We start from the raw sequence: 21,573 nt of genomic DNA, 5'->3' as shown, positions 1-21,573 counted from the left end.
ATTAAGCTGTTAATTGTTATTAGTTTTAGGAATTAAAATTAACGGGCAAGTGTGAAAAACCACGTGGCTGATAATAAAATAATATATAGGAGAATAGTAGTGGAGCAAGTAGGATGCATAGGAGATATACAGCATGGATGACACACGACTGAGCCTGCCAATGCAGGGTCTTTGAAAAGCCACTCTCTGTGCGTCCGCAACTTTTGTTATCGCGTGATAGATTGGACGATGCAGTTTAGTGCAAGGTTAGTCGGCGATGAGCAAAGTGACTATCTGCTCTCTTGCCTGGTACTCCAAGTACTGGTGCAGCCATTAAGATTGCTCTATAAGGATCTTCATTGTTTATCCTGTAAGACATATTTATTTTTTTACTTTTTACCTTTTCTCACTTCACGATATATTTACATTTATTATTTGAGGGTCATAAGTTGTTCTGAATAATTATAAATGAATACGCGGTTGTTATGAATCTAGTAAACTACTTTTTTTTTTGCGAGTATGACCTTTTATAGTTTTTATTATGCGTTACACAATATTAAAACATTTTGAAAATATTAAAAAAAAAAATTTTTTTTAATATTTGTTATTTTTTTTTTCATTCATTTTTCTACGAGAGTCGGATTTTAATTTTTAACAACTAATTTCATTAATCATAAGCTCAATTTCCAATCCAATGATTGACATCACTACATCACGTTTCGAAACAGACCGTTTAATAATTGGGTAAGATTAAATGTAAATTACTGTAATATAATTACTAAATCAGTGAAAGTTACTAAGTAAATTCACTGAAAATTTAAGAAAAATTAAAAAAATATCATTACTATTATTATTATTATTAAAATTGAATTGAAATAAATTTATAATATGAATTATCACTAACGGTACAAGGATTAAAATAGATAACTTAAAATGAAATAATTATCAAGATAATTAAAACCGGATAGTAAATTCATAAACCACTTCAAACGTACTAACAACATAAATATGTATTAAAAAAATTAATTAAATAATAATCAATATTAATATTAATTCCAACAATAGCGAAATCGATAACTCAATAAAAAATTTCATCAAATCAACACATCTAGATTGACAGAATTAGGACATCTGAAAATTATAGAGGAAATATCAGTTGCTAAATCGGAAGTATCACAAGCAAAGCATTTACTGTTCACATTGTCCAAAAAACAATCAACTCTAATCTCCTTACCGTTACATAATCACACGAAAAAACAGTGTTATTAAACCCATGGATTACCGTATATTGTTTTTACATACTTGCTCTCTTTGTATTTATAGCCCGTGCTACTAGGTACATTGTACAAAAATTTCCGTTCGACTCATTTCGTTTTATCGCGACACGCTTAGTATGTACAGTGTAGAGTTTACTATACTAAATACTTACTTCCAAAAACCACATCAGGAAATTTAAATAATAAAATCTCAATTATTATCAATCATCAAAATTAAAAAAAAGAATACAAAAGTTTTATTAGATTTATATTTTAATAATGACTTTGAACGCTTGCGAGTCATGATTACACAACCAACAGTTAGTTTAATTGTAAATTGTGCCACTGAGACGTGCCATATATATCATTAAATCATTTTTGTATTATTATTATTAATTTTTTTTCTTTCATTTCATCTCAATCGAGAGAGATAATAAAGACTAAAACGATATAAAAATAAATTTTTCTAACTGATTGAGTCGTTGAGACAATAAATTATTTAAAGAGAACAGTTTTTTATTATTTATTATTTATTATTTATTATTTATTATTTATTTTTAAATGATTGATTGATTTTTTTTTGCTGAGTTGACGTCTCTTTATCCGCGATAGTTTTTCACCCTTATCTATTGTGACACTTTTCGTCTATCTATATCCATCACATCACATCACACCATATCATATCATATTATAAATATAAATATAATATATAAATTTATAGTCTATAGATATTATAGATATATATCAGGAATTGTCAGAGAATTGTCAGTGGTGACAAGTGAGGCGGAGTGTCGGTATGATTGGGTGGATACAAAACTGATTGTCCGTTATGATACATGATACTCAGATTGGCTTGTTATCATCGCTATTTTATTGAATTAATACGTATCATTGCTCTCGTAGCATCAATGTCTATTAAATATTCCGACGACGCGATTCGCCAAGTACAATTGCTGGTCAATTCACGGTTGGATGTTCCTTTAAATGTGCTTAAGTGTCCTCAAGTGAATCGCGTCATGATACGCTTCTAATTCACTCAATAATTTTTATTTTTTATTTGCGTTAAATTACATTAGCTTAGTTAAATATTTTTATATCATAATGGAAATTTATAATTAGAATTTGGTGATGTTATTTATGTCAGCGGGAAAAGGGACTAAATAAATATTTACTGTTATGGAAGATTAGATTTTTCGACCTTTCGGTAAGATAATCCACTAAAGTCTGATTAATCCTTGAAGTTATTTTTTGGAAGAAAAATAACATCATCAAGTAGATGGAGAAAATATTTTGTGGAGACTAGGTAAAATGAAAAGCTAAAAGTTTACGTGTCGTGAATTATAATCACTCGAGTAAATTCTCTTCTCTCTTCTGTTTCACTATTATGTTCATTTACTTTGATTGAATTAATCAAAAGCGGATTTAACGTTTATCCATCTATTGAATGTTTCATATGTATTCTACTGGACAAGTATGCTCTTAGCAGATTAAAATTTTCTACTCAGATAAACATTCAAGATGAAATCAATTGTTTCAACCACCAGTATCTTGCCTTCTCTAAAATTTATTTTATTTTGACCTTTCAAAACAGATAAATTATTCAATAAAATTTTAATATAGTGTTTAAATTTTTTACATGCATACTTTTTTTTCAAGAAGAAATCATTAATTTTAACCAAAGTTTTTTAACTTACAAGGTGTCGTAAGATTTATCTGAGTTGTGATCATAGAGTAAAATTATTTTTTTTTTTTATTTAATTATTTTATTATAAACTGCCCAAGTAAAATTGATCGAAAAAAAAAAAATGAAACAAAAACAAAAGTTTACTCGAGCCTAGAAATCATTGAAAATGACCTAAATAAAAATAAAATTTTCTGAAGTAAATAATTTTCTTTTTACAACAAAATTTTCTTCTCTAAAAAAAAATTTCACTTTGATCAAAAAAATTATTATTCCACTAACTATTTTTTGAACTAAAAAGTTTTTTTAATCTGAATGAAATTATGCATAAATCATTTTGTATTTTTTAACATTATTGTCAATACAGAATTCATGTTAAAATTCACAAGTTGTGTTTTGCGTAAGCTGTCAATAATCATATTTATTTTCAACAAACTTTTACATAATTCATAGTTTTTAATTAAATATATCCTCGAGTTCAAGAGAAGTTCATTTAGCTATTCAATGTAACTCTACTCAGTTTGCGTAAGATCAATGTATCTAAACAGCGTACTCTTTTCTATCTTCACCCGCGAGTGTTGTCATTTGATTTACCAGCTGCTTGACACTTAATTATATGCAAAATAATTATTTATTCAGTAGCTCCCAGTAAATAATTAAATTAAATGAAGAATTGCATTTAAATTGCATGATTTTTAATAAAAATAGTGTGAAATTCATTCAAACGTGGACTCTCAACTGCCGAGTTTTAATTTTTATTATGAAAATTAATATTCCATGCGGGCTAGAGTCGCGAGATTGATGTCACGTTTTCGAGCGACGCAATGTTACCGGGTCTCGCCAGAGGAAATACTGTTAACCGTTGCAGCGTAATGCATTTATTACTTTTTTTGATACCCAAGTATAATTGGATACACCGATATAAAAATTTTTCAGTTGCGTAACTTTCATTTACATAAAACTAAACATCGTGTTGTAATAATAATACTAATAATAATATTCGACTGAGGCATGAAAAATGATAAATAATTGATAATAAATTCAAGATAATCATTTCAATGAAGTAATTACAGCAATGATGAAAAATTTTTTTGCACTTGTTTATTAATGAGTACGAGCTTCGCATTTATTTATTTAATCATCATTATTATAGTGAATTTTCAATGATAATTTGCACGCGAAATGAAAATGAATTTATTTAAATATATACCGCGATGTTTGTTTTTTTAATTTTATTTCTTAATTAAGAATCATGAATTTTTTATTTTTTACGTCATTAATTAATTATGAATTAGTTCTTTGCTTAGACAGATTTATTAATAAATTAATAACTGTACTGATGTTAGTATAAATTTTCATGCCATATGTGAGTGCAGATATGACGTCAAGAATCCCGCATTGAATAAAATTTTTTAAAAAATATCACTAACTACTTGTCGTAAAAGGTTTTTAATGATGCAGGTCTTGAGAAATATATACAGAGTGTCCCAGAAGTAACGGACGCCATTGTAGCATCTGATAAACAAAATAATTCTGAGACGAAAAGTCCTTAGCCATTTTTTAATCAGACGCATAGATAATTAATTATTAATTAAAATAACGTCCTTTTATGCGTTAGAGAGAGAGCACTAGTGTCAAATCAAGTGCGTTCCAACGAAGACGCTTGCACGTGTGAATGTGTAAGTAAATATTTGTTAGCTATAGAAACTAGTTAGTCATGCAGTTAGTTGTGTTTTTGTTTGGCATATACTTTACTGGACACTGGCGTTCTCTCTCTAACAAATGAAGAGACGTTATTTTTAATTAATAATTAATTATCTATACGGTTAGTTGAAAAATGGCTAAGGATTTTTCGTCTCAGAATTATTTTTTTCATCAGATGCTACAATGGCGTCCGTGACTTTTGGGACACCCTGTATATATATATATATATATATATATATATATATATATATATATATATATATATATATATATATATATATTACTTTATGCTTAATTACTTTCTTTTATTTATATATATATATATATATAGGAGGGGGGGCAAAATGGAGTAGGGGTGGCAAAATGGGGTACCCCCAAAATTTCGTAAGAAATTTTTTTTTTTCCAAAAAGCTCTTTCAGCTTCCTAAAATATATTTTAACGTCATTTCCTACAATTTAAAAGAAAAAAAAATTTTTTAATTAAAAAAACAAAAAAAATTTTTTTTTTCTAACTTTTCTTACAGTAATTTTTATCGTCATTGTGCATCGTAATAAATTTTTTTTCACATCTACGATTACTTTTTCTAAATTTTTAAGTTCTCGCTTTACAAATGAATGATTAAAAAAAAAAAAAAAATCGGGGAGTCATTGGTTCCATGCCAGTTTTCGAAGATCAAGTTCTAATTCCTACGAGGATATCTGTCAGTATGTGTGTATGTGAGTGTAAACCTCTAATGTGTCGAAGAAAAATCTTACACAGAAAGAAAAATTTCTTGACTGGAGAACAAAATTCTTGGCTCAAGAAAATTTTCAGGTGCCTGAAGGAAAACTGAAGTTGTGTTGCCCGAAATAAAAATTTTTCTTGAAATTCTATTCTTGGTGGAAGTAATTTTTTCTTAATTCAAATTATCATAAATATTTGATGCAATAAATTTTTACATTTGATCAAGATTTTTAGATACTTTAGGGAAGCAGTGCCACCTACTTCAGCTGAGAAAAAAATTTTCTCACCTTGAGAAAATTTTTCTCTTGAATATTTGATACTCATTTTATATTATTTTAGCGTGCAATTATACATATTGAATGAAAAAAAAATGATTCAACATTATTTGATCTTCCCATTTTATATGTTAATCAATAAAAATATTAATGAAAATTTACTTCTATCTTTATATTTAATTTTTTGGAGCAAGAGGCTGAATTTTCTCAAAACAAGAAGATTTTCTTGACTTAAATAAATTTTCTTGGATCAAGATACATATTTCTTAAAACAAGAGAGTTAATTTGTTGGAATAAGTGAAATTTCTTGCGTCAAAAAGAAAATTTTTTTTTTCGCTCAAGGAAATAATTAGGAAGAAAAATATTTTCTTGGCTCAAGTGAACCTTTTTTTCTGTGTAAACTAACAATTCTAAAAGAATGTCTTTTTCAAATAACTTCGAAATTTATTCTCGGATAATTTTTGATGTCATAATTTAACTATCAATGCTCAGAAAACTGTGTCAAAGGCCGCCAATTTCTCCAAAATCATTTGGTGGGCTTGTGAGATATTTAATTTAAAAAGTAAGATCTTCAGGCCTACAAGATCATTCAACTTGAAAAAATTTTCCTGAATCCCTAAACCAAGAAAGAGAGTGCAAAAAAATTACGAATGTTTTTTTTCGTGCTATTGCTTGGAATTGCGTGAGAACTATGTCTAAAAAATTTTTCACCGGGAGATCCAAAAATTAGAATCTTCTCAAGGGAACTCTTTTTTTTGTCTTGATATTATTTTTACTCAAGCGAAACTCGTCAAAAATTACTACAAAATTAAAAAATTTTTTTTGCTACCTCAATTTTTGTTAGGAGTATATTGCGTCAACTATAACAATGTTTCTTTTTTGGGTGATTTGTTCATCTCTCTGGGTTCTTTCGTAGACTTATCGATAAGAAAATTTTATTTTTTTAACGACACTTCATTTTCGGATAATGAAATTTTTTTTCACTTTTTCAGGGGGTACCCCATTTTGCCCGCAAAAAAAAAAAATTTTTTTTCTACGGTAACTTGAAATTTGATTATTTTCCTCAATTACGACTGAAAACGAGAAAAATCAGCATACCTATTTAAGTCCTTAAAATCATAACGGTTTCTTAAGTACCACATTTTGCCCCCTCACTTATATATATATATATATATATATATATATATATATATATATATATATATATATATATATATGTATATATATGTATATATATTACGATAGAGAAAGATGTGAAGGTTAAAAATCGATAGAGAGTTTATTACACGAGGTTGAAATGCGAATGACAGCCAGAGATGAAAAAGATAAATTAGTGGGGTATTTTTTTACTCAACAAACAGACCAACAGCAACGTAAACTACTCGTTAATTGAAATATTTTTCAAATTCAACGCTCTCGTTTTTCTTTCGTTTTATTCTCTCCTATCCACTCACCTCTACACCTCTACAACGTTTTATCACTACTCTCAGGCAGCGGTCTTAATAGGAAAGAAAAAAATCTAACTTGAGACATGCTTGACAATATCATCGTTAATTTTTTGCCTGCTAACGGAGGGCTTGAAAACATAAACACTAAAAAATTTAATTTTCTCAATATTTTCCTTATTTTTTTTTTTACTCGATAAAATTACTTGAAATTTATTTTAGTCAACAAAAAATAGTTTTTCCACTCATTTTATTTGTTTTTATTAAAAATCATAATCTTATGGCTGAAGCTAAAAGGCGTTGCATTTTTTTTTCTTTTTAATTTTCTCCTTCATCCTTTAAAGCTAAAGTACAAAGAGAAAAATTCTTACTTTCCAAATTAATTTTTCTTTGTAAGTATTTCGTTAATACATGATAAAAATAATATAATGAAAATTAAGAAAAAATATTATAACAATAATAATAATAATGTAGATCATATTTTTGATGAAACACTTACTTATCCAAGCTTAAGGTACTTTATTCATGTAATTCTTTTCTCAAATTCCGGTTAGCAAGGGCGCAATAATAAATTCTTACTTTGATACGATCCAACGTTGAATAATAGATGAGAACTCGCACACTCATCTATGTATGAGCGCTTTAATACGGCTTAAATATAACACACATACTTAAAACGCTGGATCATGAGTCATTATTCATAATATAACTATTTCAAGTAATATAAATTGGCATTAATTTGATGTAAAAGCATGCAATCTTTTTTTTCATAAAAAAAAAAAAAAAAAAAAAAAAAAAAAATAAATCACAACCTTAGACTTGGACTTAGGCTAAAATAATTAATTTAAGTGCATTAAGATTTTAAACTGATAACCCGCAAGTGTAATATTTTTTATTTTGAATCACAAATAAAGTAAGGAAATTACCGAGGCTGAGACCTCGCATTTTTACTCATCAAACTGATCAATACACACATGGACATGAATATGCATTTCTTTTGTGCATCGTGATTACTGATTACTTATATGGTTAATCCAATCCGTCCAACAATAACGACCTTCTTAGGCCTTTAAATATCAAGAGCGAAAAACAAAATAATTGTTTGTTATTATTTATTATTATTCAATTAATCCTTGTTTATTTTTTCTCGATACCGGACATCCTACATTGTTAATGAGTAATCTTAAGTTTTGTTAGAAGGTGTGAATAATTTCAATTGTTAAAATTTTTTTTGTTCACAAAAAATTTAAGTAAAAACATCAAATTTTCATGGCATTAAAAATTATTTATAAAAATTTTAAAGCAATGTTTTGAGTAAAAAAATTTAACTGTCAATTCAGTAAATTTTTTCGTGTTTTATTTTTCAGACAAAATTAAAATTTTTTTCAAAGTGTAAAGCTATAATTATCAAATCAAACAAAAATCATGAAGCACCTGTATCAGAACAATTAACGAAAAAAAAAAAAAACACTAGCTTTTTATCAATAAAGCTATTGATACTTTTTAAGAGTGAGGCAAATTTTGACTGTACATTTAAATTTTTCTATAACATGACCCGAGAATTTTTTCATTTATCGTCCTACGCTTTTTGAGTTCGACTCTTCAAATAGTGACGTATTTTCATGAATAATTAAGCCCGTTGGTATTTTAAAACCTCGCAAATAATTTACAATGTAGATTTTATTTCAAATCGAGTCGCGTGTAAAGAAGCTCTCGATGAAACTAGATCGTAAAAAAGTGACATTGCCGTTATTTAAATTAAAACTCACTAGGTGATTGAGAATATTGAGCAGTAATTAATCCGAGAATATAACTTTTTTTTTTAATTGCGGAAACAATGTTGAACAGCATTTATTATTCAATACTGATATAATAAATATGATAATTTCATTCTGCTGATTGTACATGGTTATATTTATATTTACATTTTCTTGCGTGTCAGATTATATTTTCATTGCTCCAATGACTTTTAAAATTTTATCCTACTGACGATAAATCATAAGTTCTTTAAGTTTTAATTCATTTTAAAAACCCGTATCACTAAAAAATATAAGCCGTAGATAAACGATTTGGTTGCAACATTTTGAGCAATAAGTTGTTATGTACTGTAAATAATTAATGTTGATTAAATAAATAAATAAATCAGATAATTCTAAAGTAATTTGTAGGAATTAGAATATTTACGTTGTCCGTCTTTATTGAGGAAATAAATCAATTGTTCGTGGTAGACATCAGACTTTATGCTTCGATATTACTCTATACTGTATTGTATAAATTTACGCAGATTATCGAACCAAGAATTTACATTTCGGATCAAAAAACTGATTTTATCGTGGTATAAACTGACCAGAAAAATTCAATAAATTTTGTTATAATTCTGAGTTTACAAAACTGAGAGCCAAATTTTTTTTTATTTTAATATTATTACATTTAATTACAATCTATTATATCTATTACAATCTATTTTATTATAACAAGAAATAATTTTTGTGAGTGTAGTGTGACAGATAGTCGAAATTTTGAAAATTATAGTAAAATTTCTGCGGTACGAAGAATTTGGGGTCATAAACATTCTTAAATTAATTTTTATGAAAAAAATTTAAATATCAAAGCTTGTTATTTTTTTGCAGATTTAGTCAGGTCATATATTTTTTTATTCAAATAAAAGAGGTAAAAAATTAATCATTTATTCAATAAAAATTTTAACTCAATCTTCTGTTTATATATTTAAAAATATTTCAATGTTTTGTTGATTAACTCAATGTAACAATTAACCTAAAGACAAAATATAACCACATTATCGTAATTACTTATTGATCATATGATCATCATAATTTTTGATAAAATGAAAAGGTACACAAAATATATTATTTAATTTTTCTATCAATTACTATTAATGCATTTCTTTAATGAATATTTTGTCTTGAGACCAATTTTAGTGATATCGTTGATTAAATTATGTTATTTTATTTATATTAATTAATAATGATAATAAATGAAAACTTATTCAATAAAATCATTTTCATGAATATAAAAAACTGTATTTAAAAATAAATTGTTTTCAGAACTGTAATGTATTGTATCTTAAATTATTTAGCAACTAATAATTTAAACTAATTATTAATTCACCTGCGGCTAAAAAAACATAGCAATAAAACGATTAAACACTGTTTTATTTTCGAATGGTAATTTTCAACGGAATGTTACCGAAGATAAGATTAAATTTATAACTATGACCGAAGAAATAAACTAACGCAACAATTTTAGGCTGAGGAATCTCGTCTCAAATTTACGAGCCAACTTTCGGTTGTGTTATAACACTAAATAGCTGTTTGCTCAGACATAAGCACTTAGCTCTTTGTTTCATAATCCCTCTGGTAAAATTAATTAATGTAAATCCTAAGCAAAGAAAATTTATTCATTTTCCAATAAATAAATATTTATATTTACATTTTTTTAATTCGTAACTGTGAAGTGAGCTTCGATTCGCTACATCGATTTCACAGACACAGATGACTAAGAAAGTATCTATATTTAATCTAAGTTTTTTGTGGTTTCCAACTTCAATGTTAATTATTGCTGCGAATAATGAAATTTGCACGTGCTGCAGTTACAAGACCTTGATACTTATTTAATACGTTGAAAAGATTTTCAACTTTTGAGTTAACGCTGATTAAATCATAGCAGCTCAAATTATTAATTTATAATTTTAAATATTTTTTTGCAATAATTTTGTTTATTTTTTATATATGTATTTAAAATGAAAAAAATTAATACATTTTTTTTATTGTACTTTAATAAAGTTACTTAACGAATTATTCGTGTTATATTTCTTATGTATAAAGATGTATTATAGTAAAGAAAAAAAGCTTTCAAAAACGAACCGGTTTAAAAACTGGTTTCTAGAAAATTCGGAAATTAAAAATAAATAATTTCATTACAAAACTTAATTCCAACATCGTGCATTTGTTTGTACTCAAACACTTAATAATAAAAAAAAAATTAAAAATAGTCTCATCTTCTGTAAATAAATAAATCACTAATTAAATCAAATACACTCTGTAAAACTTATAAATATAAAAACAACCTTGATAATGATCTCAGTAATTCTTACTTAATACATTCAACTCTGTGCTACATAATTATTAAGTACATATAAATAGTTAAGTAAATTTGTACACAAACATTTTGTTTACTCAATTAAAAACACCAAAAAAATGTAATTGAAATAAATCACTATCTTTAAAAATAATAATTTAAATTTAAAAGCAATATGAAAATGTCTTCCTACTTAAAATAAAAAAGGTCACATTTATCAACTATCCATACTTATTAATTTATATTTCAGATGTTGTGTTCAGTGGTCTGATTTAAATTTGAAGAATCACTGACAAATTGACCTTTTGAATTTTTTATTATAACAAATGATGAAAAAATAACATAAATTAAAAATAACTAATCAGCGGTTAGATTAATGTATTTTTTTAATATACTTCTAGCTAGTAAATTAATCAGCTTAAAATAGTTTCACGATATAAAGATTAATCGTTATCATATCGTCCCGGAATCCTTGGGCATAATAAGCGCTTAATATTGACAATTAAATGATAGTTATGTGTTGGGTGTTAAATATTTATTTAACTCGCGGATGTAAATAAACCGACTCTTTTTGTCTCGCTATTATTTTATTTTTATTTTTATTGTCATCATTATTATTATTTTTACCGCGAAGCCGACGTCACGGGAAATGTCTAGCTCGCTGAATGCAAGTAGAGCTGCATATATTGACAGGTATAGCAAGTTAAGGGGAAGTCCGTTTGACGACGAGTTTTACTTCGCCGGTACCTTTCTGGTTTTGCTTTAATAGCGCAAAGAAAAATGCATGTGCGATTCTCGAGTCATATATATTATAATAAAAGAGAAGAAATACCTTGGGAAATTTTGAGTCCAGTGACGTCGCCGCAAGTGAGACCAATGAAACGTGTTTAATAATTAACTTGGGGAATCTTGTCGCTACGCTAAGTGGGGGTTTATCTTGAATGTATAAAAGTCATAAGAGACCCTATTGTCAAGAATAGTTATAGTTACACTTTACTTTAGATTGCAGTGCGGTTTAGTTCTAATATGTACATTTAATTATTTTATCGTTAATAGTTAATATTATTATTATTATTAGTATTTTTTTTCTACTATTGTGAAATTTGTACTAAATATAATAGCTTGTATTTAGTCTTCAAGGTATAAAATATGGACTAGTGTAGTGATAACATTATTGTTAATGTACGAGATGATTATTAAGTGGGAGTATGACCAAAGTCAAGCATCATTTAGCTTTCGGTACTCTTAGATCTTTATTGTACGTGGTATTGGTCGGGTCAGTTAAGACATAAGACATAATAAGTGCTTCAATATTATTATTTAAAAATTTTTTATTTGACGTGTAAATTCAAGTGTCATGATTTTTGATTTGTGGTTATTGTTTTTTATCATTGTAAACTAATAGTTTTATTTATTTTTAACTTAAAAAGAAGAAAACTTATGACTACTCTATTTTTATCTGAAGGATTTATTTAAATGATATTGTAAATAATAAACAAACAGTGAATATATTATTAATATTAATATATTAATTAATTATTATTCTGCTTCATTGACGTTGTTGTATATCTTCATATGTGAGTTATAGTTTGCTTTAGTTATCTATTTTGTACAAAGGACAGGATTTAACTAATTGCTAATTAGAATAATTGGTTTATTTGAATTCATATGGAGAAATTTACTTGATTAGTTATGAGATATGGTTATTTTGGTCAGTTTTATTTTTACTAAATGTGATAATTAGAATATTTCTTTTAATGAATAGTGTTGAAATAAAATAAAGAATTTTTTATCTTGAATTTGTAATGATGTCTATAAATTAAAGAAGCTATTTAGATCAATTGTATAGATTAAAAGATTATTCGATTAAAAAAAAAAAAATTTTATTTATTTGTGATGAATTTAACTAACTGAGTGTTTATTTTGATTGTAGGTTAAAAAATGACGGTAGCAGTAGAAACTACCAAGGCTGAAGAAGGCGAAGACCGACCCAAAATAGAGACCTTTGATGACATACTGCCGTATGTCGGGGAAGCTGGTCGTTATCAGCTGATTTTGTTCATTATTTTGTTACCATTCACGTTTGTTTATGCATTTCTATACTTCACGCAATTTTTTTTGACGCTTGTTCCTAATGAGCACTGGTGCTTTGTTCCGGAACTCAATGGCACAAATCTTAGTGATGCTCAAAAGTTAGTAAATTATTTTTATTTATTTATTTATTGTAAAAAAATTAATTAAATTTAAGTTATACAGAAATTTTTGTTTACACAGTAAAATATTTTTGGAATTGTGTTGGAAAAATTCTGTGTTGAATGTTTGACATTTTTGCATGATAGTTCAAGTTATTTAAAGGAAAATTATTACCCCAATACTATGCTCGTCCTATTCAGTCAAGAAACCTTATTGTCTTATCAATATAATTTGATGTGATTCATAGAAATATAAAATTTTATTTTGAGGAGCTACTAATATAATGCGACCGTGTATTTTGATTTTTTCGAAAGAAAAGTATAATAAAAAAATCTTAAATAAGTTGAATTTATGGATATTAATATATAAAACAATAAAAAATTTTTATATTAAAATACGTGATTGCGTTTATTTTATTAATTATTTTCCTTTGGGCATTTTATGCTAAATTATTTTTCTATCGAAATTCACAACTCCGATTTAGTTGATTGTTTTCTTTTTTTTTTTTTTATAATTTTTTTGAAAAAGGTATCTATGATATTTTTCAAAATTTTTCGATCAATTAATTACGAGACACAAATTTTAAAAAATTTCAATTAAATAGCCATATATGGGGCGAAACTAATTCAGCTTAAAATTTTTCTTTCAAATTGAGTATTTTTTGTAAATTTTCTGGAATTGTAAACAAAATTATTTATACTTCTTAATTGATCTTTTTTGAATGTTAAAATTTAAAAGTCATTTTTTTTTATTTTTTTTTTCTGTTGGATTTTTTTTCAGAAATTTGCCAAAAATATTCGCTCTCAAAACATAATTTTTATGCTTAGTACGGTAATGGAAAAATAATGGCCAACATGAACAATTTTTACAAATATAAATTAATTCTAATTGACGTATTTTAACTAATTCTAAGTGTCGCGTTTTTATAAAAACTTTATTTATTAATTATAATTGATGTTCTATCAAGGATGTATTAATAATAAATATTAAATTAAATATTTATATTTAATAATCGCAAGTTGTTAGTTGTAGCTATAAAAATTGAAAACATTTTTCTTAGTATAAATAAAACATAAGTATACCGTTAGTTGTGTTATAGTTTCAGTACACTTCTAACTGTTAAAATAATCTAGATAAAAGTAATAATCATTAGCATAATAAAAACAACACTCAAGAAAGGATAGCGGCTTCTGGTTAAATTCCGCGAAATAAAAGATCTGGTAATCTATTCAGCTGACCGTGATTCTTCAAAGGTAATTTCAAGAGTAAAAGAGCTCGAGGGTTTGACCTTGTGATCACTCTCTGAGTTAATAATATATTGTTAAAGATATTCATAAGACCAAGGTCTCTATTTAACAGGGAATATTTATAAAAGAAAAAAAAAGGAATGGTAATTAAAAACCAGGTAATTATATCACACGAGTGAGAGTAAAAAATGTAATAAATTAGAGTTAATTGAACTTTGCTGTGAATTATAAGTTATTTGATTAATTATATTAGAATGTTGCTGATGTATTTGCTGTTTATATTACTTGTGTAATAGATTATTGTCAAGGTGTTTACATAAATTAATAAATTAGCTATTGTTACATTACTGAGTATCTACTTTTTTATGAGTGCAAATGGCCATTAAGCTGGCTAATTGTTTTACTTTAAATTCACTTTCCGCAATTGTTGCAATGTTAAGTTCTGTAATCACATCTAAAGACTCTTGGTATGATTTCATTCTTACATAAATTAATTATTTAACAATTTCCCAAGCCAATACCTATTCCGCGAATTCAAAAATTGATTCACTAATCACTCACAAAATGTTTATCCTTTATATGAATATAAACAAAAAATAAATTTTTTAGAAATATATTATTTACTTCAAAATTCTAGATGTACTGAAATTAATGGATCTTATAATTTCCAAATTAAAATATTAGACATCCACACAAATATGCAAGTCATAGAAATATCAAAATTTTATATTTTTTATTAAATGCTTGTTTCAATCGCTCAGGAATACACTAAGAGGAAGAAAAATTATTGTTTAAAAAAGGATTTCTCGGCTCAGGAATTTATTGAAACAAACCATCTAAATTTATTAATTTTTTGACAGAAAAATATCAATATCTAACCGGCGACGTTAGCCGAGCTTTTTTTTTTTATTTGAAAAAGTTGTTTATTTATAAAGTCATTATACATTTTACATATGTAAGTAATAATAAGCTTAAAAAAACTTAGACACTGTATTTGTAATTGGTTGTTTTCATAATTAAAGCGTCTCTCCAATATCCATAATTAAAAAAAAAAAAAATATTAGCTTAAATAAAGTTATTTGATGACATTGAATTGAATCTACTGTAACCAATGAAAAGTACAATAACATTGAATAATAAAATAATAAAAACAAAACCAATGAAACATTAAACGTTAGCCGAGCGGTCAAAGGCGCACGGTCTATAGAGCACTCGAACTAATTCGCCGGCCAGGCGTGGATTCGAATCCCAAGCTGGTCTTAGAAACCAGCTTGGTTAAGATTCAACCCTTGCCGCGTAGGTTAAGATTCTCACAACCCAAAAAAGACCCCAACGTACCACTCCCAATAGTTAAAGTCGGCGATATGACCACAGCAGTTAAAACCGACTCTAAATAAAAACTAATTAAAAAAAAAAAAAGTATCAATATCTGCCTTCATAATGAAATATTTACCTCTGTCAGAATAAGTAAACAAACGAACTATACTTAAATTGAGTAAAAATTACTTAGATCAATTTGAAGAATTCTTCAGAGAAGAATGTATACTCTCAGTAATTACTAAGAATATATGTTCTTGCGTCGACAAAATTTTTTTTAATAGGAATATTTTTTTCTCTGTATAAAAAGACATTTTCCGAAATCAAAAAAAATTTTCTGGCTTAGGAAAATTTGATTTCAACTAAAGAATTTGTCGCTTTTATAAATATAGTTCTTTCTGTGTATATTTACAACAAAAAAAAAAAAAAAAAAAAAAAAATTAATGAAAAAATCTTTATGCAGAATTAGTCTATCGATTCCACCAGCGAGTGATGTTGCCGAAGTCCAAGCCGAGGGCACAACACACTTTGCAAGATGTTTCATGTACGCTGTAAACTATACAGAATTGTTAAACAACAACATAACAAAAGCAGATCCTTCATGGCCCACTAAACCATGTCAGCACGGCTGGAGCTTTAATTACACCGCCGTACCATATGCATCGATTGCTGCCGAGGTAATGATAATTAAAATTAAAATTAAATTTTCATCCCCTGTCTGAAAGTATAATTAGCACAAATATTAATAATAATAATAATTCTCGCGTAATTCCAGCTCGAGTGGGTCTGCGATAAAAACTATCTATCGTCAGCTGCCCAATCGGCTTTCTTCGTCGGCAGCATAATTGGAGGCTTTATATTCGGGTACATCGCGGATCACTATGGAAGAATACCGGCATTGGTGTCCTGCAATGCTGTGGGATTCTTCGCTTCAGTAGCCACCGCGTTTTGCGATAATTTTTGGAGCTTCGCGTTGGCGCGTCTAGTTGTGGGGTCTTCATTCGACAACTGCTTCAATATACTTTTCATAATAACGATCGAGTACGTTGGACCGAAGTACCGTACATTAGTGGCGAACATGTCCTTCGGTATATACTTCGCCGCAGCAGCGAGTTTATTACCGTGGATTGCTTATTGGATCGCTGATTGGCGTATGCTCAGTTGGATAACAGCATTACCATTAATTACTGCATTCCTCGGACCTTGGATTGCGCCTGAAAGTGCTCGGTGGTATTTGATGGCTGGCAAAGTTGACAAAGCCATCGAAATGCTCAAGAAATTCGAAAAGGTCAATGGTAAAACTGTCAAGCAAGAGGTTTATGACGAGTTTGAAAAAAGCTGCAGGACTATGGTTGAAAAGGATAAAAAGTTGAACAATTACACTGTACTTGACTTGTTCAGTAAGCCGAGGCTCGCTCGTATCACTGTTATTCTTGTTATTTATTGGTAAGTTTTTCAAAAATTTTTTAGCACAAATACAAATCTAAAAAAAATTATTTTATTTAAAGTAATTGAATACCTGAACTGTTTAAAACATTTATCATATAATCAACTTTATTTAAATTTCTTTATTATATCATAACAATTTTCGATGATTTTTTTTAACCAGTATTTTACTTTAAAAACATTTATAATTAGCATTTTTTAGTAAGTAAATAAAAAATTATAGTAATTACTTTATTAGCCATTCTTAAAAATTAGTAAACTTTTTTAGATCCATAAAATAAAAATATATTGCTCATAAAATTATGGATAATTAAGAATCTTCATTTCTATAAGATTTGATTGAGAATTAAAACAAAGATCTCATCATTTTTATTAGAATTTTTATATGAATTATTATTTACTTTCACAATTTTTTTAATTAAATCGTTTTAAAGATTTTTATCATTGAAAAAATCGTCCTTTGAATAAAAAAATTAAAATTACAATTTATAATTTATACACTTATATAAGGTCGAGTTAATATCTAATAAACTGTATTAATTGTTAATAAATGATTTTTTCACATTAGTTGACTTAATAAATATTTATTAACATTTAATAAATATTTGTTTAGATCTTTGAATAAAAAGTTAGTATAAAAATTCTACTTTGACTCTTTTTGTACTCCCATAACTTCAATAAAAAATTCCTTCAGATCGGATACATTAATAATTTTCTTATTTAAAGATAGAGAAAATTAAATAAATAATAAAACAATGGTCGTAGTAAATTACAGAATATATTTTTGCAGTGGTAATTTTTAGTATATCGTATCTTTATTACAAGTGATTATGGCATTATTTGTTTATAAATGATCTTAAAATCGCATCGTATTTAAGATATATTCACTTCAAAAAAATTCATTAACTGCACGGAAAGAATTAAATTATACCATCTACAATACGAAATTTTTAGTGTTGAACATCTAAGATAGTAGTAAAATTTTCCATTGTTGCAATAATTAGTTTTATAATTTTGCAATTAGAATTAATAATCATTCAATAAAAATTTTTATAATCGTATCGTTAAATTTTTCATTTGAACTGTACTATTTATTATTGAAAATACTAAGATTCACTATCGAAGATGATTTTTTATATAAAATTCTAATTAACTTAGATGATAATAATTATTTGTATCATAAATATCTTTTTAGAGATTATAATATAAACTGAATTCTGATAAACAATTTTAGGTTGACCCCACTTGTAAATAATTAACAAAATTTTAATACTATAGACAAAATATTTATAATATTTATGATAGTTATAAATATCTAATAAAATAAAATTTTCTTCCAAAAAATTATTTAACTACATTTAAGGTAGTTGGGTCACGCAAGGCATATTTCAAGAAAATTATGAAATTTTTTATATCGAAAGATAAATATATTAACAATTCACCACCAAAATTTCAGATGAATTCACCACACCGTTTTTAAGTAATTAATTTTTTGAAATTGCTTCTTTTACACGTAAAGGTATAGAAAGATGGTAAAGTTAGTATAAAATCTTCCGTACCACTCGAGTGATGCAAATAGATTTCATACTAACTTTACCATCTTTCTATACCTCTACGTGTAAAAGATGCAATTTCGAAAATTAATTACTCAAAAACGGTGTGGTGAATTGATCTGAAATTTTGGTGGTGAATTATTAATATATTTATCTTTCGATAAAAAAAATTTCATAATTTTCTTGAAATATGCCTTGCACGACCCAACTATTTTAATAAAAAACAAATAAATATATTTATTATATTATTATCAATAAATAAATTCTTCTATCAGTGTATGACAATAATGTTTAAAATACTTTTCAGGTTGTTAATAATTTTAACATTTGACGGTCACGTATGGAACATGAAATTATTGCATCCCGATGTATTTACGTCATTCTCCTTAGCAGCGCTGACGGAGCTGCCGGCCGCAATATTACTGGCATTATTCCTAGACAAATGGGGACGTAGATGGATGGGCTTCGCATCAATGCTCATCTGTGGAATATTCTCGTTCGTTGCACTGGCAACGCCTGAAGGTATAAATTTGATGACATGTTTAAACTGTATCTAGCAGTGTTGTGCTACTTACTTCGGTCCTGTTATGTTATACACACTCGACTCTTGTTCAATATACTGTACTATATAGTATTAACAGTACTAACAGTTAGTATGTAGTCTTGTTCAGCAGACTTAAGCTATCACCCCGGCGGCAATCGCCACCCTTATATAACACCCTACTCTGTGACTAAGACTGAGATACCGGGAAGCTGTTAAAGCTGATGTACTCAGAGTACCGTACAGGTACACATGAAGAGTCTAAATCGATAAATTTATACTTGATTTAGGTTCAATTACGGTCGCCATGGCGATTCTCGCTCGTCTCGGCGTTAATGTTGCTGCTAATATCGGCTTCCAGTATGCTGCTGAAATGCTTCCCACTGTCGTTCGTGCCCAGGGAGTTTCTCTCATTCATATTATTGGATACTTTGCTCATATAATTGGACCCTATGTTATTTACTTGGTAAGTTCATTTAAAAGCACTTTCAAAGAGTTTTGTCTTTATACTACATTTACTGGCAAAAAGGAAATACATAATTGTATCTCTTTGAGATATTAGTGCTAAATACCAAAAAGGCATATTACTTTCCGGAGCTTTGTCAATTAAGGCGCTTAAAACCAGAGAAAGAAATAATAATTTGTTTTCCAACAACAAAGGTTTTTGTAATGAGAAAAATATTGGAAAATATTTTCAAAATGAAATTTTTTATGTAATTTACTAGTAAAAAGAGTCTAAATTATTTTTAAAAGAAGTGGATAAATTTTTTATGAGTTTTGAGAAAGATAAAAAAATTAAAATACTTTTTAGGCACAACATTATTAACAAACTTATATTGAGGTAAAATTTTAAAAATTTGTTTGTAAAAAAAATTAAGAATTATAGGAAATATGTCAGAAAACATAATTATGTATTATAAATTACCTTTTATATATTTAAGAAAAAATTAACAATTTAAAAAGAAAAAATTTTAAACAAAAAATTTTTTATACTGATTTAAAACAACGAAACTCTTCAAGATGATTTTTTTGATTCAAGAATTTTTTTTTCAAATATAGTTCATTTTTTTATTAATTTAGTATTAACAGGCGAGACTATCTTTTTCTCGCTTTGCTCTCACGGAGCTCAACGGAACTATCTCTGTCGCACTTCCAACAGCAGAGCAATTGCAGTTTCGATTGGTTTCACGAAACGAATGAAATTTTTGAAAAAAATGCTTTGTGGTGAAATAGTTTATTAAATTATCTATTATCTCTAAAAACGTTTTTTCAAAATTTCCATTCGTTTCGCTAAGCCGATTGAAACTGCAATCACTGGTCTCGGCTGTTAAGAAAATATTGGTTAAATTTAAATATTGAATATTTTTCATGTTAACATTTTTAATTAAAAATTTTTTTCAGGCTGATGTTAAAAAAGAATTGCCCTTAATTTGCTTAGGATTAATAGCAATAATAGACGCTTTTCTTACATTAACTTTGCCAGAGACACTAGACCAAGAATTACCAGAAACTCTTCAAGAAGGTAATGACTTTGGTAAAGAACAAAGTTGTTGGTGGATTCCTTGCCTAACTTCGTAAGTATTTATAATAATTTATATTTTATACATAATTATTATCACTATTAACTAATAAAAAAAAAAAATTATTACAAACTATAATAATTAATTTCATTTTGTTGATAACAGGTCACATGAAAAGAAGAAAAAATACCGAAGAAAAGTGGGAGCCGTAAATGCCGGTTATAATCCAGGAAGTCTTACAAAAATAGACTCCACTAGATTATAACATTAAATTAATTGATAAATAATAAAAAATAATTATTTTTAAAGTCTTGTAAAAAATTTGAATTTCTCCAAATATTTTTTTTGGCATGAAAAAATTATTTTCATCAATATTTTAGATGTTAATTTGTTCATTATTTTTAATATTTAAGTAATTATTAGTAATATAATTAGTAGCATAGTTGAAATAAATAAGATAAAAGTTATCAATGAAATACTCTATTCACTTATTAAAATCATTCGCGTACTTACTTGTGCCAAAAGACCGTCAATGTTGTTTTAATTTAAGTATCATCTTTATTATTATTATTATTATTATTATTAATTAATAGT

At 27.0% G+C, this 21,573-nt stretch overlaps 1 protein-coding gene across 4 annotated transcripts; it reads left to right on the top strand.

The window, feature by feature from the left end:
• The first annotated feature begins 170 nt into the window (after nucleotides 1-170).
• On the top strand, nucleotides 171-21,287 carry LOC123258573 (carcinine transporter-like). Of its 4 annotated transcripts, none has more exons than XM_044718670.1 (8): nucleotides 171-349; nucleotides 13,096-13,354; nucleotides 16,383-16,596; nucleotides 16,695-17,365; nucleotides 19,226-19,440; nucleotides 19,750-19,925; nucleotides 20,861-21,033; nucleotides 21,145-21,287. In XM_044718670.1, exons 2-8 carry the CDS (start codon nucleotides 13,104-13,106, stop codon nucleotides 21,242-21,244), a joined length of 1,800 nt encoding a protein of 599 aa, XP_044574605.1. In that variant the 5' UTR covers nucleotides 171-349; nucleotides 13,096-13,103; the 3' UTR covers nucleotides 21,245-21,287. The 4 variants fall into 4 exon arrangements, with proteins under 4 accessions (XP_044574605.1, XP_044574622.1, XP_044574631.1 ...); XM_044718687.1 differs by lacking the exon at nucleotides 171-349 and adding an exon at nucleotides 2,073-2,439; XM_044718696.1 differs by lacking the exon at nucleotides 171-349 and adding an exon at nucleotides 12,383-12,401.
• Nucleotides 21,288-21,573: the final 286 nt, after the last annotated feature.

The sequence above is a fragment of the Cotesia glomerata genome, linkage group LG1, assembly GCF_020080835.1.
Source record: "Cotesia glomerata isolate CgM1 linkage group LG1, MPM_Cglom_v2.3, whole genome shotgun sequence".
NCBI classification, from domain to species: domain Eukaryota; kingdom Metazoa; phylum Arthropoda; class Insecta; order Hymenoptera; family Braconidae; genus Cotesia; species Cotesia glomerata.
The sequence above is the reverse complement of the archived record's forward strand: the minus strand, read 5'-3'. Positions and strand labels throughout refer to the sequence as shown.